The sequence below is a fragment of the Stylophora pistillata genome, chromosome 3 (assembly GCF_964205215.1).
Source record: "Stylophora pistillata chromosome 3, jaStyPist1.2, whole genome shotgun sequence".
Taxonomy (NCBI): Eukaryota; Metazoa; Cnidaria; class Anthozoa; order Scleractinia; family Pocilloporidae; genus Stylophora; species Stylophora pistillata.
The window spans coordinates 48,158,847-48,182,622 of record NC_142521.1 but is presented as its reverse complement, the minus strand read 5'-3'; the positions used below and the strand labels follow the sequence as shown (position 1 = coordinate 48,182,622).

Genomic DNA, 23,776 nt, shown 5'->3' with positions numbered 1-23,776 from the left:
TCTTTCGGGCCTCCAGTTCGGCACACAACGTGTGGCATTTTTGTTGTTATACCGCTGCCCAATCTCTGTCTATTTTCATTATGTCCGGTGCTTCTTTTTGCAGAGTTGCTAGCCAGAGCGAGGTACTGGATGTAAATGGATACTGACCTTCTTGAAAACATTTTTGAATTGTATCGTTAAGCCGATAAGATCACAACGGTAGAGATTCAAGATTGTAACAATAGGCGTTGTTTAGCAGTATTTTGTATTTGTATTTTTGTATTTATTAATTTTTTTTTTTGTATTTGTTTTTTGTATTTTATTGTAATCAGACAGTAGCCTCGTTCGAGTGTCTGAAGGGACGGACGGACGTTTCTGATAACGGGCGAGTTGATGTAACACTTGATGGCAGATATTAAAACGATTCCTTCTTAACTTAACATAGCGGGGCTCCTACGCGCGCTTCCGATTTTAGGCTTTGCTAAATCTACCTACTAAGCTGATCAACTCCAGTGTAATTTACATGACGAAAGAGACTGATTCGTTGAAGACCGCTTTTATCGTTTTGTGTTCCACGTGACATTCTAAGATAGTATTTACAAACATGGTGGTCGAAAGTGGTCAACTTTTTACATTTTAAAACGATGGCTGAAGATGACGGACTGCTTTTAAATCTTTGCTCTAGTAGTGAAAGATACAATGAAGTTCATCGGGAAAGGAAAGATAGAAAATCGAAGGTAAATCATCTTCCCAAATTTATCCGCTAGAAAGCAAGGCTTCCTTGGTATCCATGCCCACGTGTACGAGCGTGTACGTAGACCTTTTATGAACATCACGATCTTCTTTTGAATCAAACTTGATTCAACAAATCAGCCTGCTACTTATCTAATTCTTTTCTTCCTAGTGGAAAGAAAGAAAGTTACAGAAAAGACAACAATACCTGAGGCCACATGCGAGGGGGACCTCACACAAGAATACAGCTTCCATATCTGCTAAGCCGTTACGACACATAGAGGAGAAGTCCACACCTTTCCCAAATAAGCCCATCCAAGGATTAGCGGAGGAGAAGAGAACTTCAGCAAATGTACACCTCTTTTATTTACTTGGAAAAATTTCGTTACTGCTTTCACAATCCTTTAGTGGATGAGTAACGAGGTTTTTGGCATACAGTAGGGATTGACAACATAATAGAGTTTATATCGTGTATAAAATTCACTGGTTATAGGAAATTAGATTCATTTACAACCATCAAGGTTTATTGATGTTTTGAAATGAATAGTAATGTGAATAAATGACTAGTAAGGCTACAGTATTTACTTAAAGCCTTGCATCATGCTTGTAAATCTGCCCTCATTTTATCTCAGTTAACCACACAGGGCTACCTATACTATGGCAGAAAAGCTACAGTGTATGTGAGAAGTCTAATTTTTAGAGATATTTTTTGTTTTCAAGGTTGCAAAACAGTCAAAATCTTGGTAAGTAAAAATAACAATTATTGTGTTTACACTAATTTCTGTGATATCTACTTAGAATGAGACTGAGAGATATTATGTAACTCGAAATGGCATCCTTCCTCCAAGACAAACAAAGAAGAAATTTCAGGTAACTCTAGAAGTAACTGTCAATTTTAAAATGCAGTGAGCTCAGTGGATATGTTTAAAGTTCATTTCACTAAAAAGCAAACCAAAAATTTTCTGAGATATCCATTTTTTAACATTTATGACAGGTAGTTTCAAGTTTGTTTAACTACAATCCAGATATACCCACTTTACCAGCAAGGTTGGTTTTAATACTAGTTTTAATTTGCTAATTAGTGTATGGGGATAAGTTTGATGGATACCTATCACTTAGAGCCTTGGTTTATGTCACACATTCTATAATAAGTTCTCCTATCTCAGTGATAAACTAAATATGTTTCAAACACAAAATGCAATTTCCTAAGGCTCAAATTTTCTTGGGGATGACAGTTTTTTGTTTCACCACGTACCATACTCCTAATGATATTTTGAGAAATTTTGTTCATATGAAGCACCTAGATATTAGCACACAAGTAAACTATCTTACTGTATGTTTTGCATGCATATTCAGTTTCAAGGCTGTGTTTTTTGGACATGTAGTTATACAATGGCATGAAGCACAATTATATTTGACATATAGTTTTATTGTTGTAGTAATGAATCATCTGGTGCAGAAGGAAAACCAAGTGAAAATGTTTTTTCTGCTGAAAAATTTAGTGACTTAGATATTTCTCCATTCATGGTAAGATGTGCATTATTATATAAATATGTAGTATGTCTCACTTTTAGCTTTTAAAAAAGACATAATGTAGATGATGAAACATGGCACAGTTACTGGTAAGTTATTTATGATAAACATTGTTAAAAGAGGGCCAGGAAACAAAAGACAAGCTATGACAAAAAATAATTTCGAACATAATTTCATGCCACTGAAACTGGCTGGCGCTTGTAGTTTTAGTAACTGCACTAACTCCCTTTACACAGTTTTACATGGTTGGCTCTTAAGTGGGGAGAATTAGCAAAATTTTTGTCTTATAGTTGATTATGTTTTGCTCTCTACTTACAGATTTCCAACCTTGAAAATAATTTGAAACTGACCACAATGACTAGGTACAGAATATTAAGATATTTCACTTTAAGGTCTATCTTGTTCTCAGATATTTACAACACAATCAAAATCTGAATAATTGTTTGAAATGTACTATGTTGAATTATTACTAACAGTGTGGTGAAAAATAAATTTTGAACTTCACAATTATTCATATGTGGATAGAGTGTGCATTTGTTTATGTTTTATCATTATTTTTGTGGTTTCAGTGTTCAAAAAGTTGCTATTCCCTCATTAATTGAAGGAAGGGATGTATTTGTGAAATCAAAAACAGGAACAGGTAAGGTCGACGTGAACCTGTGCCAAATTATTCTTGAAAATAACTCTTGTACTGCCTAGAGGCAGGAGTCATGTCGAGTGTGGAAATAAACAATGAATTAGCGATTTCAAAAATTTTAGCATGGCTTTTTATTGAGGGGTTGGGCATCGGGCAATTTGATGGGTGGTGAGCTAGGATGGTTTTGCCCACCTGGTTTGACCATCTGGAGGGAATTTCATGTCATAGATAGGTTCAGTTCAAAAAGGTTTGCCTGCCTGTGAAAACATTGACAAAACCCGTGTTTTAGGAGGTCTATTTTAGCCCAGCTCTCGTTTCTGATAAAATAGAGAATACAGTCTCAAATCGGCAACCAATTGCTCATATTATTTGTAATAGTGATTTTGAGTTAATTCATGTGTTTACTCTTAATTTTTAGGAAAAACTCTCACATATGCAGTGCCTGTAATACACTCACTTCAGAATATCACACCAAAAATTTCTGTAAGTAGCCAATTCAAATTTATAGTTCAACAAATACAAATTTCAGGCTTCTCAGTGGAAATAAGATTGTTTTCTTTATAAAGTCATTGGCATTGGCTTGATGACTTTGTTGGTTTTAGTTCTTTCATCCTCATTTGCTGTTTAATGGAGATCTCTCATTGCTCAGTTTTATGTCTGTTGTTTGTTGTCTTTCTTTAGAGAAGTGATGGTCCATATGCAGTGATTTTGGTCCCCACAAGAGAGGTAGTCATTGCACAATTATCATAGGAAATAATTGTTTTTAGATAGATACACAAATTATCAAACATTATTGATAGTTATAGTTAATTATTATACTTAATATGAAAATCAATAATGATTGTAATTATTGTAATAGTGACAGTTAACTGAATGCATGTAATTGAATTATAATGATAATTTTTTGTTGATTAACTTACATGTATTCCAACCTTATAACTTCTTAATTTTATCTTGAAACTTTAGCTTGCCATACAAAGCTTCAATGTCCTGCAGAGACTTGTAAAGGTATATCTAATACATGCAAAAAATGCACGTAATGTTTTCTTAATTGCATTGTGTAAAATGCAGTTTGCTTTTTTATGTGCTGGAAATAAAACAAGAATTGTTTATGTTCCTTTTAATTATTATTTGTTATGTTAAAATGAATATGTGTAGACTGATGGTATCGCTTTACTTGCTGGCAACTTTTCTTTAAATCCCCTGATGGTTTCCCACTCATCAGGGGATTTAATGATGATGAGTGGGCAAGCATGAAACAGGTCTGTAGGGATGTATATGTAGTTGTTTTTTCTGCCTACCACACATTACATATAGATATATTTAGTATCTTTTGAATACATTTGTAATGTGCATCAGATTATATGCATATAGATTTATGCGCAATATAAATAATAAAGTATTATTATTATTATTATTATTATTTTGCTGCACAGTGACCTATTTCACCATTGGCAGCCGCTTATCGAAAAAGTTATGGAAACCTCTGCTATACATTATTGTTAACATCATTAAGAGCCCTTTAATTCCAACATGATCTTGTTTTACAGCCTTTTCAGTGGGTTGTGCCTGGAGTAGTTATGGGAGGAGAAAAACGAAAATCAGAGAAAGCCAGGTAAATATTTCAAAAGTGTTTTTTTTTTCTCACTCTTTCTCGGTCGAGTTACATTTCGGAAACGCAGAAGCTACTGATTATCAAAAAGAATCCTCTTTACTTGAATTTCATGGGTCTTTCTTCTCAGATTGAGAAAAGGTGTTAATGTTCTGGTTGCAACTCCAGGAAGACTTCTGGATCATATTGAAGTAAGTTGCTTGACACATGCGCAGTTACTCCGATCTGTAAAGATCTCTAAGCTGAAAACTTTGTAGCAGTATTGTGATATCCCACTCATGTGTTATAGGTAAACTCCATAAACGTATTACTCTAGTAGAAATCTCGACTGATTCTAATGCAAGTCCGCAAGATTCACCCTCTCCCTTCTGTTATTGTATCCGAATTTTCGGAAATTCTCCAACGAGTGGCAAACGCTATGGATAACTTTCCAACGGTTTTTGAGACTTCCGCAGATGTTCCCAGAATTTCCGAAAATCGTTGATATGAAATGTAGCCAAAGTATCCGCTACCCGCTTAATATTGGTTACAATTTAAATATCACTATGATCCTGTCTCTCCAATACTGGCTAAAGCCACTTACTACATGCGTCTTATTGTTGATCGATAAAGAGTTGTTCTCAAAATAACCCTGGGATGTAGAGGAGATTCTGTTGATACCATGTAGTCAGGGGCTTGACTTCAAGTTACCTCGTTTTTCCTTTTAGAAAACCAAAAGTTTGGAGTTAAAGAGGGTTCAGTGGATCATCCTTGACGAAGCCGACAGGTACAAAACAATTCTTTGTCCTACAATCCAACCTTGTTCCAAGTTCTCCTATGTTATATTTCGGCTGCAAACCGCATCGCATGCGCCGCTTCCGAGAAAAGCCGTTTTTACTCATACCGTTTAGATCATCGAGCAATTTAAAATCAGCTCGAAATGTGGACATTTTGCGAGAACAAACCTATCGCTGGGACGAAAATTTACACACGAATTGCCTTCGTTACAGGAAGCCAATCATTGTTGCGACCTGTTTTACCCTAAATAAGTGTATGGCTTTAAAACTGTTATTTTACAAGATAATTGACATAACTCCCTGTTTTAGGTTGTTAGACCTCGGTTTTGAAAAGGATGTTTCATCCATTCTGACTGCTGTTAAGAATTCTCTACATAGCGGAGTCAGATGTCAAACTGTTCTGCTTTCCGCAACACTCAGTGAAGGTGTGTGGCTCTCTCACAAATCTCTACTTTTATTTTAAGGCGCTTGTGCGAATTGATGCAAAACCAACAATCATAGGAATGGAATATGTCGCAAGTAACCGTTGAGAGCTCAAACTGCACAAAGCGCGCGAGTACGAGCATGACCCACTCATGATTTGTTCTTGCTGAAGTTTTATCTGATTTTATCAAGTTCTCTGGACCAATCACAGAGCGAAGTCGACAAAAAATCAATTCAGATTACCTACGACACTCTTTTTAAAAGTACTTGAATTTAATTTTACCCACAGGAGTCGAGAGACTGGTGGGAATTAGCCTTCACAATCCTCTATCTGTTGATGTTACGACAGAAGATGGAGGCTGCGAAAAGAAGGAGGCAACTAACGCACAGGTAAGGACTCGCTGACCGGTAAAGTTTTCGAGCTTTCTCTATGAGACAGCTTTTTTTTTTTTAACTTCCTCTCACAGCATTTCCTATTACGCGCGAAATTACTTACACAGCTTATTGGACATGGATGTTTTTTCGTTTAGAGTCATAATTTACTTTAGTTATATAATTCTTGGTTTTTATCCATCGGCATTGTACATAGTTTTTTTTTACATTTTTCTGATGGTTCACCTGTTATTGCTGTTACTGTCATTGCATTGCTGGATATCAGCTTTCAATTTTTGGAATGAAATATCTCTGGGAAACTTATTTCAACCGCATCCGCTTTTTTTCCTATTCAGAGCTCAAGCGAGGCCAGCTTTACGACTCCTCAACAATTGAAGCAATTCTTCATCATCGTTCCTAGCAAATTGCGCTTGGTAACATTAGCAGCGTTTTTGTTAATGAAAAACCAGCCAGAGGTATTTATTAAGCTTTGCACAGTTGCCATTGTGAAATTTCTCTTTAAAGTTGAATAAATGAAAGTAGTGCGATACAACCTCATGTCCACTTAGCGTCTTTATTCCTTCCATACGGAACGAGGTTGATTGTGACGCACAGAAATTCATGGCACCAACATTTCAATATTCAACTTTGCAAGTAACGAACGCACGCACGCTGCCAATTTTCCTTACGTTAAGCTGTCTTTTCGTTTTCCAGGAATCATTGGCTACGAAGATGATTGTTTTCATGTCAAGCCGAGACTCTGTGGATTTTCATTGCAACCTTTTTGAAAAGTCTCTCTCTTCTGTGGCTAGTAAGGACGCAATTTGATTCTTCTGTTTCTTTAGTTGACCCGCTAGGTTTAATTTACCATTCGTAAAAATTTCATTTTCGTCTTTTCTGCAAGCAGACGAACACGTATATTGTGTTGATAATGTCGAAAGCATGTTTTGAATTCGCTTGTTTTTATTCTGTTAGAGGTACGCCTAGTATTCTTCAAACTTCATGGAAACATGTCTCAGTCGGTAAGTAAAACCAAGGACTCTGAGTTCATGAACTGAAAAGTCATTCATTTATTGATTTATTTTTTTCTGTTTTAGTTTTTTTTTAGCCAGCTCAGAGCCAAATTAGTAACGTTGGCCAATCAGAACAGATTTAACGGAATCTCAAACTTTCTGAAACAGTGTTTTTCCTTTTTTTTTTTTTTTTTTTTTTTTCTCCTGGCAGGAAAGGACCTCTGTGTTCAAAAGTTTCAGTGACGCAACGAGAGGGATTATGTTTTGTACAGTGAGTAGGCTCTTTGTTAATTTCTAGCCGCTTTTTTTAACCGGAAATATAAAAAGGTGAAGAAGTAAAGTTAAGAAAAAATCTTTTTTATTTTAACAGGGCAGCTTATTCAGCTCGAAGGCTGATATCCCTAAAGGCCCTGTATCGATAAATATAGTTTTGAAGAGAACCACAACGACGCCTGATGAGGTTTAGTGACGCAAAATAAACTTAAACAAACCTAAATATCCTGTTAGTATGTTTTGACGCAAGATGGAAAATTGGACCGAACAAGGGCTGAGACGAAAAAAGCTGACTTTGTTTTCCTGATTTTTAGTAAAGAGAGGTGGAAACGAGCCTTTTTGTTTTTAACTACATTGCTGTATGATCAATTGAACTCATGTTTTGTATATTAGGATGTGGCAGCAAGAGGATTAGATTTGCCTCATGTCAATTGGATTGTGCAGGTATAAATTACAATAGAATATTTCCTTTTTTTTTTATTTTTTAGCCGCGTATGCAATCTTCGCATCCCACATTTTCTTGAGGAAATAAAGAGCTTGCCCACAAAAGTATGGGTGTGGTTGCCATACATTTTCTATCAATTTCGCCGCTCAACACTACAAATTAATGGATTGAATTTTTTATGTTGTTTCTGAGCTAAGGTAGCTTCTTTTATCTTTTTTTGATAACTTTCTGACTGGTTCGATAAATTATGTTTCTAGTACAATACCCCAGGGAACCCAGCAGACTACGTGCATAGGGTTGGTCGAACGGCAAGAATCGGACTGAAGGGGAACGCCCTCCTCTTTTTAACTCCTGCAGAGGTAAGTTTGTTTTTTTTTATTTTGAGTTGGTGAAATATTTATGCATAATGAAGTATGCTGTAGAATAAGGCCCCGTCCACACGTATCCGGATATTTTTTAATCCGCAACGTTTTCTTTCCGGATACGGCTATCGTCCACACGTATCCGGCGAATTCGCAGGCAAATGCGGATATTTTTTAATCTGCTCTCCAGAGTGGAAATTTTTTAATCCGATAACATTTTGGATACGTGTGGACAGTAGAATCCGCATATTTTCTGATACGATGACCTCACAAAATTGGCGCCAGTGTTTACCGCGCAAAGTTAAATATGGCCGCCGATCAAAGGCAAATAGTGATTTACGAAGCGATCTAAAATATTGCCATATTTACTCTGGCACGACTCCCAGTCACTGTTCTCCAAAGATTTTACGGCTTTGTACTATATTGCCACGTTCAATAACAACTCTACCTCGTCGTCGCTCCATATGAATGATTCTGGCTTGTTCCCCTCATTCTTCTTAGCTTTCTTGCCTGATTTCGACATGTTTTTATTTGTTTGAACTGGTGCACGTACACTGAAACATCGAATTCTCGCGGCTGCTAAATGCCGCAGCGCATGCTCCGTAACCAATATATATAGAGTCATCCTGGGTACTAGAGAGAATCCGGAGTGAATCCGGATACGTGTGGACGGGCGAATTCGATTTGAATACGCTGTGACCACACAACGTGTCGACGCGAATATTTTCGTATCCGGAAAGAAAAATTTGCGGATTCGAAAATATCCGGATACGTGTGGACGGGGCCTAAGTAACTTTAGGGAGTTTAAGATGTCAATACGGTGACGTGTGATAAAACTCTGCAGAAAAAACGTAGTTTTCTTCCTCCAAGATTTTCGCCAAAAGCTCGATGCGTTTCTGACGGTACAACATCTTCACTTCGGCATAACATGTGAAGTTCAAAGTAAAAACGTAACAAACTTACTTTCGCTACGATGAAGGGCTAACGCTCGAAACGTCAGCGTTTATAATCGTAACGGTGGCTAATATACCATTTCAACTTTGTTGATATATTCAAATTATAACTAAACTACTGTCGAGGTTTCCTTGCTAAGAGGACGTAAAAGTCAGTGATTCACGTTTTTGTTCTGTCTAGACGGCTAAGAAATATGAAAAATTTTTAAAACGCACGTGTTTCGCTATTGTTTTGCTCATTAGATCTTTTGTTTTGCTACGTTCCCGTTGCCGTCGTCGTTGTGGTTTTCTTTAAGTCCCTATTAAACGAAGACGCTCCGTTGAGTCAGTTCTTATATTTTCTCCATTAAGCATATTTAACGGAAACGCTTTGAGTACGCTTGTCCCCTCCCCCCCCCCTCGCTCCTCCCTCTGAAGCTGCAAGTTTCTTCTAATTTTCTTTGATCCCTTTCGTGTTCGGCCACGCGTTCTATGTTGGTGTTTATTACACGACTCGGGAAGTCAGAGGGCCAATAACTAAAATCAACCAATCAAAATGCTCTATTGCCGGTCATTATTCTCTCAGTATTGGACCGGGCACTGTCCCGAATGATACCGCACTTGTGTCCCTTCGAACTTCAGTCGTGTAATAAATCTCTTATCAACCAAGCTTGCTCGGGACCGTAATGGAAGAATATCGGCCCTCGGTCTTTTCTGTATGGACCTCGCTGCGCTCGGTCCGTACTGTCAAGACCTCGGGCCGATGTTCTCCCAGTACTGCCCTCGCGCTTGGTTGATAAGATATATATATACTCTTCTGTAAGTAAAGGCGATGCAATCTCACTCAACCCACTCCTCATTCTAGGTCGAGTACTTGGACATTTTGAAACAGCACGGAATCAGGTTTGTACATAGAGACAGCAATCAGCGATTGTAATGGTTTTGCTTTATATCGCTCTGTTATTGGTCCAGAGAACTCGCGCTATCCTTTCAGCGCAGTTTGTTAGTTTGAACTCAAGTTCTTGTTGGTTCCTTGTGGTTTCATCGTTTGCTTATATTTTCTTATCTGATTAGTCTCGATTTTGTTTTTACGGCCTCTCATTGGAAAGTTTTCTATTCTACATTAAATAACACCGCCACCACGTGGTAGAATAGCGCACAGAACTTCCTTCCATGCTGACAAACGAGTATGAGATGAGACTTGTTTGCTGTTTGGCTGAATAATTGCAACCTTCAAACAAAATATTGCTGCGGTAGTCTTGACGCAAAGGGGGATGGAAGCGGTTTTTAAACCGGATTGCGTTTAACGCATACTACAAACAACGAACTTGAAAATCGTGGTTAATTTTCAAGCTTCCCTCGTCGTAACGTAGAATTTTTAAATGCCTCAGCAGAGAAACATTGGAAAAAAATCAGTAAAATAGTGGACGAACAAGAAAATATTGGAAAAAAATTGACGCACTGCTAATTTGCCCTATTTCTTGTGTTCCTTCCAGTCCAGAAGAAATTCTTGTAAACGACGTCCTTAAAACCCTTACAGGAGACGCGAGTCTGAAAATAGCGAAAGTAAGTGCAATAAAACCATAGGACACTTGCTAGTAGAACCAAAGAACACTTGCTAGTAGCACCACAGGGCTCTTGCTAGTGACTGTGGATAAATCCAGATTTTGATAATTGCATATAACGCTAATTTACGTTTAAAGCAGCAAATGGAACATGGATGGTAATCAAAAACCCTTTGAATTTGGTTGTTTCGGCTTTATAGAATGGTTACCGGAGTAAATTGTATTCCAAAAAAAAAAAAAAAGCAAACTAACAACAACAATAAAAATAACTTGAGGCGAAGAAAATTAATCAAAAAAGATGTACCCTTTGGCAGAGATCGGATGAACTAAAATTAATTTTTTCATCAAGCTGTCCCTCAAAAGCTTCGTTTTGATATCCGTTTCTGTTCAAGAAAGTTTTCTGTCGAAAAAAGATCCATTTTATGGTTAATATGGAAGGAGAAATGTGTCTGCTTAACATCGGATTAGCTGATTGAAAGTTTTAATGTGTTTCGTGAGCCTTCAGAGCTTTTTTTTCCCTTCGGAAACATCACCTTTGGAAGTTTTTTTTTTAATTATTTTTTTATCTATTCATTTAACTATTCATTTATTTCTTTAATGTCAGAATGTTGACCAGAAAGCTCAGGAATCAGCCACTGAATTACAGAATTCCTTTGAGGACTATGTTCTTTCCAGTGATCTTTGTTTGAAAGCTGCTAAGACAGGTAACATTTTATGATTGCCACTTGCGATCTTACTTAGATCTAACCAAGTCTTTGTTGCCAAAACTGCATTATGGAAGACAAAAAATGTCCAGTTACATCGTTTCACTACCAACTTTCAAAATGCTACTAAGATGGGCACGATAGCGTTTATACTCTAAGGTGTTGCGGATTTAGAGACTTAATTGATATCGCTAAAAATATCAGCTTTCCCTGGAGTTTCATTTCTTCATTTCGGAAAACCACTAATCCGTAACATTAGCATCTGTTTACGTTACGATTTCGGGCTTGAAGCTCTTTGATCAGAGGCTGTTGTAGCGCACGAGTGTGAAGCCGCAGGATAAATGGAAAAATGTTCTCGTAATCCGAAAAATCCCCTTAGCTAAACGGGCTAATAAAAATGTTACTGATCCGAGAACTTGTCGTTGTAGAAAGTCCTTTGCATACTCAAGACTTTGAATGGATCATATTTGATTTATCGTTTTCGAGATTCTCCTTAGATGCTAGTTTTCCCATGGTGCACGCATTTTTGAAGAATCTGACACATTTAGAATTCGCGCAAAGTTGATCTTCTTTGTGGTGTCGGGATTGTACACAGGCTGATTGTCACAACTGAACTTATTATACACCTAGATCGCCAGTGGATTCTCTGAAGCTCACTGGTACAACATCCCACCACGAAATTTGAACTTTCTGGTGTTTGATTCCTCACTGTATATTTGTGCATGACACGCACTTGACATCTCACTATTTTAACAACTCAGCTACTTTCATTTTTCATGCCTATTGACGGGGCGCGATGAAAGCAAAGAGCGAACAAGGAAGTAAGATTTGTGACGGGTTGTGTGACAAAGCGCCACCTATCTCGCTCTTCGCTATCCCCGCACCCCGTCCACTAAGTGGCGACTCGAACAGACAATCCTACGTCGAATTGATCCCCAAGCTTTCCTCACTTTTCAGCTTACCAGTCTTTTGTTAGAGCCTATGCTACATACCCCAGTAGTTTAAAGCACATCTTCCATGTGAGGAATCTACATCTGGGACATGTTGCGAAAAGTTTCAGCCTAAGAGAGGCGCCAAAGGAATTGTTCCAATGCAAGAAGCAACCCAAAGCACAAAAGCGGAAAAGGTTTGAGACTTTCACATTTGTTTGTTTCTATCCCAGCAAACCTCTCCCACTCCTTCCAAGGAAAAAAAAAGGGGGGAGGGAGGGTGTATGACATCTCAGATAACGGCTGCTAGAGATTCTGTTTTTATTTTTTAATCTCTAACTCGCAATTTGAAGCCAGTGAAGAAAGGTGTAAAGTAATCTGCTTCATTTGAACTCTAGCTAGTAATACTGCCTTCAGACTACCATTTATTTCCTTGAATGTCAGTCAACCATCCTCAGAAAAAGAACAGTTTTCTCTTTTCACAATACCTGTTTGCTGGACAATCTATTGTTTTGTAAAATGAGTTTTACACAGAATAAGAGAGAGGGTAAAGTTTGCACTCGGTATAAAAGTAGAGAAACTAGTTTGTTTTCCTTTTTTCTTTCCTTGAACTCCTCTTAGTTATTTACTAGCAATCAACAGGCGCAGACACGTGATCAATGTCCAAGGTAGACAAATGAATCACACAGATGGGTTTCCTCGGTATATATTTAATAACTTGCGAGGAAAGAAAACTCAGATCTAAGGGAGAGTGGGACGTGAAAGGGTTGGTATTACAAATGAGAGCTACAGGAAGAAGAATTTTCAATCTACTCCAAATGCTACCCGTCTCATTTCATTACCTTTGTTCAAAAGTCAGCTGTCTCCAGCACTGAACTATTCTGAAACTTTCCCCTGTAGGGGTGGGGAGAAGAAACCGGTGAAAGCGAAGAAAAGGATCACGGAGTATTCATCAGATACGGAACTTAATGGGCCTTTCCCAAAGAAACGAAAGAAACCAAAGAACAAATCATAGTGAACTGTAATTTATTACGTTTTGCTATCTCTTTGTTTACGGCAATTAAAATGTACTAACGAAAGGAATCGGATGTGGATATGAATATAACAATATTGTCAATAGAAATAAAATTTAATAAAACATGGTATACTTTTTAATGGCTTCTTCGTTATCGATATTAGCTGTTAATTTAACGCAAACCTTACGTTGTCCCGTCACGCAACGCTTACAGTTTCGAGAGAGGAAAGACTTCATGGCGTGACAATTACTAAACTATAATTTCAAGTGACAAACTACGTACGATTCTTGGTCGCTGGGCGCCCATACTAGTTCAACACCGAACACCAGAGCATGATATTTATCATAGTTAAAAAAAAAAAAACAACAACAACAACAACAGTAAAGATGACAGTAATTATTTTACACGTTTTCTCTTTACGCTTTACATTTAGTGGTTGAGGGAAACTCGAGAGATGTATCAGTAAAATAATAATAAAAAAATACTTATTTTAATCAATATGGCTTTTATCAAGAATTTTTTTTTTTCGGTACTTTAATAACTTAACTTGCTTGAAATATAAACTACTGAGACTTTTGAGCCGCTGAAGACGGTCAGTGGTAGATACAAAGTAGTTTTTTGCATTCTTGTTAGCTATCTTTTTTCTTCAGCGTTTAGTTTCAATGGCAAAAAATAACAAAGTGGTTTTCGACCAACTGTTTAAGACCAAATATGTCAGAAATAAGTTGCACTCGTTTTCTTGTGGCTGTTCTCTTCTCAAAAACATCCCGTACTATTCACGGCGAGGGGTTACGGACAGATTCACGTCCTCGGAAAATGCCCAACTGGGCTGTGTAAGTGCATGGTTGGAAGGCTTTTCCCGTCACGTCAACCCGTCCGGCCCTGCACAGGTCAGCTTTTGCGATTGTCTTCAAGGGGATCGCGTACGTGAGGTCCGTACGGGTCATTTGATAAAACACCCCTACGACCTCAACCCTTAACAAAACAATAAAATAACTTCTGTTTTAAAACGCTTCTCTTTCTCGCCCAATGCCTTGCTCCTTGGTCCAGTCCGTTGCCTGGCCTCCCCTTGGGTAGGTGGAAACGTATAAGGTTCAATGTAGACAAATACATATAATAGCTACTTTGGGTTTAACGGCGTTTTTCTAATTCATAGACAGGTCAACAAAATTATAAAACGCATCGATATCATGTAATGCTCTCTCAGGAGTGGATGAGACGTATATACTGGACAATGAGCGGTCACATATTTGGTTGAGCGCATCCTCAGTATTTTGCACACAATCCTTTCCATTGAACTCTAAACCGATAACTGGACCTAGAAAAGAAATCACAAAAACCGTTATTGATCATCTTTTAGAAAATAAAGAGAGCAAGTTTCTGTTAGTAAAGTGCAATATTTCGTTCAGTGGAGTTCAAACACACTATAGGTACCTCTATTATCCATGCTGCCGAGCCTCGCCGGCGAAAGGTCTGCGAGAGGTCTGGGTACAGATCCCTCGCTGACCTTCTGCAGGCTTCGCAAGGGAGTCACTACATTCACGGGCGACGAGCCGGGAAAGAAAAATAGTCCGAAATTTAAGTAGTCAGCGGTGAAATAGCTTTAAGACATCGTGAAGAGACAAATCATTTGTAGTTGTAATAAATGTTTGTGTTATCAATACCCAAATTTTAGCAGAAAACTTCGCTACATAAAAAAGTGAAAAAAGTTTTTAAAGCGTTGACTCTACAAAATTTTTTACTGCTGTAATAATCAATGAAGGCATTGGGCAGGGCGTCGGTGGCTTCGGGAAAGGCACCAAAATGTATGATATTTGCTGCGTGATAAAAAAAAGATGTATCATGATTTCCGGTCGTCAAAAATTGTCAATCAAATTTGGCGCGAAATTGGTTTTTCAATCTTGTTCGTCAGTTCCGGAAAATTTTGCCATAGATGAAGGCCAAAAGCTAACGAAGCTTAGAGATTTAGAGATCGACTTTTTAATAGAAGAGCTCGATGGTATTTTAGTTAAACACGATTATTGCTTTGGATATTTCGAGGGAAACAGAGCAGAGATGGATGATTTATTAGTATCACTTCAGGAGTCGAAGTCCATGTGTTATGTACTTACAGAAAGCCGTTCAAAAGAGAAAAAGCACAAAAGACTTCCTCAAACAGGTAGGTAACTATTCTCTCAGTGTTTTGAAGTCCACAGATCCCGCTTTCCTATTTTAATTTTCCTTCTTCAGGGTTAATTTAGATAAGAATCACCTTCTACCTGAGTTATGCGAAATTCTCCGTAAGCAGTCTTATGCCAACAGTGAAAGACGACCGCTACGGCTTAACTCCCTGTTTTTATTTCATTTCAGTTTCTTTGTGTTTGTTTTTATTGTTGTTTTTGTTTTTTTTTTAATACTTTTTAATTTTTTTCAATAAAAACTAGTAAAGAGCACACATTAACAGATCTTGTCAATACGTATGCTGCACGATCCTCGTAGTAGAGCTATTTATGCAATAACGAAAATCAGACCTGAAAAAAATCAGGCCTGTACGGGATTCGAACCACTGACCTCTGCGATACTAGTGCAGCGCTCTACCAATTGAGCTAACAAGCCAACTGGGAGCTTGCATAAATAGCGCTATCTACTGCGAGGATCGTGCATCATACGTATCTAATACCGCAGTTCAAAATATATGAACTTCATATATTCATTGTATCTGATTTATCACTTTCACGGGTTTATTACGAATCAACTTAACGGCCTGCTCCCAGTTGGCTTGTTAGCTCAATTGGTAGAGCGCTGCACTAGTATCGCAGAGGTCAGTGGTTCGAATCTCGTGCAGGCCTGATTTTTTTTCAGGTCTGATTTTCGCTATTGCATAAATAGCGCTATCTACTGCGAGGATCGTGCATCATACGTAAAATTACCATTAAATTATCTGAGTAATAAAAAATATTTGTATAGTCCACACTTTTGAAAAACTGCTTAACTTGTTATTTAGCAAAGTTTATTGTTAACATTTTGGGATTGATAAAGCACGGTCATTTATTGCAACTACAAATGATTTGTCTCTACATGAGGTATTTCCGTAATATGAAAGGTCAGTGGTGAAAAGATGCTTCGTCTTTTTCACCGCTGACTACTCGCATCACAGACTGTTTTTTTTGCTTCGTCGCCCGTGATACAGTAGGGACCTTAAGCAACCACGACGGCGACGGCAACGAGGGTGTGGAAAAACAAGATATCTAATTGGCAGAACAATAGGCCAGCACGTGCGTTTTGAAACATTGTAAATTTCTTAGCCGTCCTAGGCAAAACAACATCGTGAAATCGCCGAAATTTGCGTCGTCTACGAACCGAAACCGTGACAGCAAATTAATTTAATTTCCATTTGGAACTCAACGCTACTTTTATACGTCATGCTGAAGCTGAGCTGTGGCGCCGTATAACATGGACAGTAAGCTCCTGCAGCCATTTTTGAAATTCTAACTAAGAGTAGAAATTCATTTTTTAATCGAAGTCTTTTTGGCGTTGCCGTCCTGACTACTTAAGGTCCCTAGTAACTCCCTTCGCAAGAAGCCCGCGAGACGCTAGCGAAAGTGCCAAAGGGAGCCTCCTCGTGGGCTAACTACGGAAGCTTGGGTGGGTAACGTCATCGTAAGCCATTTCAAGCGGCAGGAAGTGCAAGTATAGAAAGTAATGGATGTGCAAAGTAAGGCAAGATAACTGAGTCCTGAAACACATTGCGTCAGGCTTGCTTGGCCATCTTGCGAAAGTTGGACGTGATTCCTCAACTCATTATGCTTGGGAAACATCCATGTTTGTTACACTTGCGGCTATTGATAACGAACCCAACCGCCACTACTCTTCAATTAAATGTAGACTGGACTTTCTAAAGCTTACCCTTGCCATCTTTGACACTCGCACGAAAAAATCTCATTATTTAGAATACATGTAGCATTAGGCCTCTGACAAAGTTCAACAGAAAAAAAGGGGCGTAGCTAAGAGGGTGAGGCTTCTTGACGAGAGGACCGTTTCGACGTTTGCCCTCTCACAGTACTTGTACAAAAATTTCTCAAACTTTTTAAGGCTAACCTCCAAAGGTTTCTATTAACTTCTCTCCGAGAAAGAAAAAAGGGCACCTGCTTTTACCATGCAGGGTGTAGTGTCCAAGCAAATTGTTATCTCATAGATGGGTAATTACGTAAAGGTCTTCTTCAGTCCTGTAAGTCATTATGTCCAAATTATGGACCATTATCTCCTCAGCCGAGTAATTAATTACCCCCAAACCGACATTTAATTGGATTTGACATTGCATTGAAACAGTTAACAGAATATTATCTCCAGCAGAGAGGGGTTATGTTCTCTAAAACCATTAAAATTATCCTATTACAAAGTACACAAACCTCTATCTGCAGCAGCTCTGTATTCTTCGGACTGAAATATTCTGGCTGCGTCTTCTGGTTTCATACTAACTTCCTTGGTTTGGACAAGCACTTGATTTCTCTGCAGGTAACATGAGAGAGAAATGAAAAACTTGATGTTATCATGATACAAATAGGTGGCTAAAGGAATAGGACACACTGGCCTAGCAGTTAGCCCACAGAATTCACATAGAGAGCTGCAACTTTGACACCCACGCAGGTCACTGTGTATCGTTCTTGAATAAGAAGACATTAGTGGCTTTCCTCTCTGAGAGAGTAGAAATGGGTAAATTGACAACCTGTCATTGGAAGGAGAAGGGATATACCTTGGGATGGTCTGACATCCCATCCACAGGGAAAAGAAATACTCCTGGGCCCAGTTGTTTGAAGGCCGATTAGTGCTAACCTAGGTTTGAATTTTAATTGGGGTTTCCACATTTCTCTGTTCAAAAGCCATTTTGGGATAATTTTCCCAACTCTTTTTAGAGTATTCAATTATCAAATTAATTGTAGACAACTGGAATTAAACTGAATTATCTTTTAGAGCTTTCAGATCTGAAATCAAATTTCACACAACCCTGGGTTATTTCAACCCAGCTTTGAACAACCCGGCCCTGGTCGTGCTCTAGGGGTGCAGTGTGAGATGTGAGCCAGTTGGCTAAGTACTGAGTCTTCTCTTCACCTTACCTATGGTAGGTAGCATTTTTGGCATTAACTGGTTTAACATTAACAATAACTTAAATTAATGGTTCTGTCCCCTAAAATGATTACAATGAGATGTACATCTTTATAATAGAAAAAAAAATACAATGTAAGTACTATTAATAAAGAATATCATAAAAGATTATGTTAAATATTGCTTAAAACCTGTTGATAGATAAAAATATAAAATACAAATACAAGATAAATTAATATAAATATAAGATTTGCATCGCAATCAATTCTTAATTTTCAAGAACTTATGAAAAGCACAGCTCATAATTTGTTCTTTAAAGGATAGCTAACTAGGCACTATCCCAAATATTCCCAGGTAAACTGTCCCCAGTAAATGAACGATCAATTGGTAAATATATTGTGCTGTATTTCCGGCTTAGTTTTTCAGTGTTTTGAATTACAGTTACACTGTAACATATCACATTAAAAAAAAAATAACATGTACAGTATTAATATTAAGCATAAGTGAAGTGCATACTTCCAATAAAGGGAACAACATACCTCACGCTTCTGATCAGTTATCAATCGTCTGACATGTGATTTCATTTCAGGATATTGGAAAAACACCACAAGACAAGACTAAAAAAAAAAAAGGAGATTTAGAGTTAATTTACAAATGTTGCACTAATGTAAATGATGTGAACAAAATGTGGCATCCTACAGGTTTCTGAGATTTGAACTTTCCAGATCAAACCCATTATAGCATGCTTGCACACCCAGGCATTTATGGCTTTAAATGGACATGTAGTAGTCATGTACATCTAAACGTAAAGACAAATGAAGTAAAGACAGAAAAACCTTTGGACCAGTGAGATGTCTAGGAATGAGGTAAACTAAAGTTTGCTGTTGTATTTGCTTATGCCCATTTTTTCCGTACCTATAATGAGCAATTTTTGCATAAGGACTAAAATGTGCAATGACCTACAATGACCTACAATGATCCACAATGATCTAAAATATTGTACAACCCAACTTGGATGGTCAACTGTAAACAAGTTGAAATTCCAACTTTCTTTCCAGGTTCGCTAAATGAAAGTAGCACATGTTGCTCTTCATTTGTGGCACTATGATCACAGGAATAATAGTACAAGCTGCCACCCCTGTTCACTCTATTACTGTAAAAATATACTATAACAAAAAAATGTTGCGATCGCCATCTTGTTTGATTACTGCTGGTCGCTGATCACTTTCGTGTTCGCAAGTGTGTTCGAACACAGGCAGCCCAATGTGATAGAGTTTTTATTTTGGTTTGATTTTGGATTTTCTAATCATTCTAGAATGTTTGGTCAAAAATGCACACTAAACACCTTTTATTTGATAGTGCACTTAATCATTTCCCTGTTCTTTATGTTGTTGCCTGCAACTAGAGGGATAATAATAATACCCTGTGTGTGTAGGGGTATAGTATGTTTAGTCAAGAGCCTGCAATATTGACATTTTTTCGTTATTGTCTATTTATCGCACCCTATCAGTAGACCCGTCATGATAACACACCAACTTCTTTCCCACTCCTGTTAACTACATGGACATGAACAGGTGTACACTACATTAGGAAGTGTTTGATTGGATAATACATTAAATGCTTTATTTACTTCATCATGTGGTTTTCGTCTTGATCCAAGTGTTAGTGGAACAACACTCATGGAGGTATCACTTGAAATATTCTTATCTCTGTATTCTTCTGGTGTTGGTATAAAAGTTCCAATATTTGTTGCATCCTCCTAAAGAGGAAGGGCAAACCTTATAACTCTCAAACTGATAACACTATATAACAATATGATTTACCTTACTTTAAAATTAAGTGAATAAACAATTAATTAATCAATCTCTTTGGCAAGATTTTCCCCAAAGATGAATATAAGAAAAAAATGGTATCTGGATCAACTTAAAGGGGAACACTGTAGTTATAATGTCCAAAATCCTTGTTGTTGACATGAACGACTAAACCATTTTCACTCATACTGAATGGTGTAAATTGCACATTAGATGCATTTTTAAAAAGGTTTAGTAGTTTTGCTAATCTGATCATTGCTGTAATTTGATTGTTTACCTCTGGAATTAAGCCCCAAGTTGTTTCTCCTGCAGCTGGTGTGAAATCATGAATATTGCTCCAGTTGTTATTGTATAAGCTTAGTTTTGCTGCCTCAAACTGGCCTACAAATTATTAAATTTCTGTCAATCAATCTGTTTTCAAAAGTCATTCAAGAAGCATGCTCCGAACATTTACTTACATGTTAAATACACAACAGCAGCTGGCATGAATACAGAAATGAGGAGAATCAAAAAGGAAAGGAATATTACGGCTGAACTGGGAAGGAATTCCCCCAAAAGTTTTTCACAACAATCAATATCTTGCAGTGATTGCTGTACCAGTGAAATTTCAGACAGCTATATTCCCTTAATTTGCAGTTCATCACTCATGATTGCTAAATATAATATTGATCCCTTGAGGAAACTAGACAGTGTTTTTATTGTTGTTTTTTGTTTTGTTTGTTTGTTTTTTTTCCTTCAGAATAGGGAGTAATTGAGCTTTCCTTACTAACCTTCTAGCTCAGGATAATAATACTGATAACAACCAAACTTCATTCCTTTTGAAGATTCTATCACAGGTTGTGTACCACAACATAAAAAGAAGTCCATTTTCTTGCAATCTCGAGTTCTGAAGCATAAAATATAGGTGCCATTTTGAATTCTATCTGTGTTCTACTATACTATCACAGCAAAAGATTTAATTACTGTAACATTATTTTTGTACCCACCGAAACTGTTGACAAGCAACCAAAACCTTACAGTCTTGACAATCTCGAAAAAACACACTAAAAACAACAAAACAAAACATTCAAATTAGCTAATTAAAATTAAATGAATCATTAATGCAGCATAAGCAGAGTCTGTGACAAATTCTGAATCAGTAAATGAGGAATTTGGAAGGACCATATAAGAAGGCTGGAAAGAAAAAGGAAAAAAAACTGAAATCAATGAAGCTTCTGCCTCTTTTTCTGAAAATGCCTCCTTTTAGGAAGTAGTCCACAAATGTCTGTGGTTAATCTGCACCTTAAGAACAAGAGTAAAACAGATGATCCTAACCTGCCTGCACATGGGCCAATCACAATCTGGCAATTTACACAGTCATCTACTGTTATGGTATCTGCATGATCCAAAATGAAGATTCTGCATTCCTGCAAGAAAAAAGACATTCTAAGTTACGATACATCAGAACAAATATGCATTATTGTCAATGAGAAATAACATTTATGACAAAGCCCTTCTACCTTGCAAGATTTCAATCTTAACACAATAATAAAGTACACACGATAGGTCCTAAACAAACTGATCAAGAGCAAGTTCAAAGCAATTCGACACCTTTGCTTAACCTCAACACCCCGCCCCCCCCATCCCCCCCACTAACCCTCACCCACAAAAAAAATTAAGATTCCTGTCTGAGGTTACATGAAGATCTGTTGTTTACTCTTGCTACTAATACGCAAGTCTTCTTTCCTCCCAATGACAGTCACCAGGTGCAAATAGTCACTGACGGTAAATTATACGCACATGTACATGCATTTCTGTTTTATTCCAGATCTTTACTGGTTTAAAATCTTTCCAAATAAGTATGATTTTTGTTTTTCTTTGACTCTTATTATTGTAATGGGTCTGAGACAAAGGGAATGAAACCCTTACTGCTATGAAAAATTTTGAATTAAAGCATTAACGGTATCACCACTTGATCTTTGATCGAATTGTTTTAAATCATTTTATCGAAGCCTTCAGACAGGTAGACTGTGAATCGCTGAAGATTTATCCAGCGAAGTCTTACTTAACACCCATCTTGGAAGCTCTTTATTCTGATTAAGCTTAAGTTCCTGGCAGGTGAACCCCATAATCAACCTAGGCCTTGCCTTGTTGTTTTGAATGATGAACTGCTGGCCATTAATTTCGCCAGGCATTTTCGCAGCAAGTTCGCCCGTCAAATCTCCGATAGTGTAATCCTTGGGATCTAAGCGGGGTCCTTTTTCCCTAAAAAGCGAAAATTAAAAACATTAATTAGAAAATGCCATGAAATTCAAATATTGGTAATAAAAAAATGTTAGTCATTGCTTTGACATCTGAGGGCTTCGATTCCTTGATGACAATGTCATCCCTAGCCTCGTTGGAAATAAAACTTGCCAGCTGAACGTCGGTTTTTCATTGGTTTCTTCATTTGCGTTACTATCCTCCTTCGATCCCAAGCAACCCATGGTATTTCCTGTGTTTTCAGCCTTCGAAGTCGCTCCAAAAGCTGTGCATTCGATAGAAGTAGATGAACAAGCATACAGTAAAATTATACTTAAAGGACTTAGGAACCTGGCCAGGAAGGCGTTACCAGGGGTACTCGCGACGCCACTCGCAAGACACGCGTGTTTTCACGTTCCTCGAATGATTTCACTTCATTTCTTGCTGTTCTCATGTGCTCTTTCAAGAGTGACTCTGCTGGGTGAGGATAAGATTGTCATACTTTTTTGTACATAAAACAGTTCGGGTCTTCGTGCGCTAATGGCCAGGGTAGGTTAAATTTGCAAAATGGAACCGCAGACTAGCAAGAGACACCACATCGTGCGATCCCTTTAGAAATATAAGGGCTTTGTTTGGTCCTTGCTTATTCGTCAAATTCATGAGGGAAAACTGCTACCTCCTTGGGCGGGACTAGGCCCTTATCGATTGTGCTAGTCGAAGTAGCATATTGTGCGACTGGCACTGCTCGATTTTTTTCCAGGTACACTTTAAATTTGAATTACAGTTTTTGGTGACATCACTCATTCATCCAAAGTCATGATCTTCATTTCGAGTTGGAGTTTTGCTAAATAGCGCTTTATACTATTACTAAAAATATATTTTGTTACGTGATAACCTATGAGACCCCCCGCACAGACTCAGACAAACATTGCGACCAGGTTAAGGAAATGTATGAGCGAGAGCTGTAAAATTAAAACAAAACGACGGAAAATTTCGTCAAAAAATGACTTGGCGTTCTAAAAGGAAGCGGCATGGTTGGTACCAAACACTGTTGTTGGGGTGAGTGTACGACAGACTCAAGATATGCAGATAAATGGCCAAAATCACTCAAAGAGTGAAAGGAATTAGGGAAGAAAGTATTCATTCCTTTCCCAAAACCTTCGCGAGACATGGCAAAGTGCAAGCGTTGGCTAGTGGCTTGTTCGCGTGAGTTTTTTACAGAGAAAAACATAACAAGAAACACTTAATTTATTTTTGTGCTCTTCACTGGCCCGGCGAAAGAGGTCCAACTGCCGAATTTCCCGATACACTGAAGGCAAATCTAAGACCAGCGCAAGTAAGTTGAGCACATGCTCCTAAG

At 37.8% G+C, this 23,776-nt stretch overlaps 2 protein-coding genes across 3 annotated transcripts; one reads left to right on the top strand and one right to left on the bottom strand.

Moving 5' to 3' along the window:
• Window positions 1-7: 7 nt before the first annotated feature.
• LOC111337733 (ATP-dependent DNA helicase DDX31) lies at window positions 8-13,442 on the top strand. 2 transcript variants are annotated; one of them, XM_088751570.1, is made up of 26 exons: window positions 8-716; window positions 884-1,063; window positions 1,510-1,581; window positions 1,706-1,758; window positions 2,151-2,238; window positions 2,563-2,606; window positions 2,814-2,884; window positions 3,300-3,364; window positions 3,563-3,607; window positions 3,848-3,889; window positions 4,432-4,496; window positions 4,624-4,684; window positions 5,201-5,259; window positions 5,579-5,694; window positions 5,982-6,082; window positions 6,421-6,540; window positions 6,779-6,875; window positions 7,040-7,086; window positions 7,289-7,348; window positions 7,744-7,794; window positions 8,053-8,154; window positions 9,955-9,992; window positions 10,586-10,655; window positions 11,259-11,358; window positions 12,316-12,484; window positions 13,188-13,442. In XM_088751570.1, exons 1-26 carry the CDS (start codon window positions 624-626, stop codon window positions 13,300-13,302), a joined length of 2,124 nt encoding a protein of 707 aa, XP_088607696.1. In that variant the 5' UTR covers window positions 8-623; the 3' UTR covers window positions 13,303-13,442. The 2 variants fall into 2 exon arrangements, with proteins under 2 accessions (XP_088607696.1, XP_088607697.1); XM_088751571.1 differs by lacking the exons at window positions 12,316-12,484; window positions 13,188-13,442 and adding an exon at window positions 11,989-12,303.
• LOC111337352 (protein XRP2) lies at window positions 13,297-22,758 on the bottom strand. The gene is made up of 10 exons (XM_088751573.1): window positions 22,591-22,758; window positions 22,323-22,440; window positions 21,511-21,602; window positions 21,183-21,239; window positions 20,967-21,082; window positions 20,474-20,577; window positions 20,016-20,144; window positions 18,925-19,002; window positions 17,692-17,791; window positions 13,297-14,621 (listed from the first exon to the last, which is right to left on the bottom strand). The coding sequence occupies exons 1-10, from the start codon at window positions 22,659-22,661 to the stop codon at window positions 14,449-14,451; spliced, it is 1,038 nt and encodes a 345-aa protein (XP_088607699.1). The 5' UTR covers window positions 22,662-22,758; the 3' UTR covers window positions 13,297-14,448.
• Window positions 22,759-23,776: the final 1,018 nt, after the last annotated feature.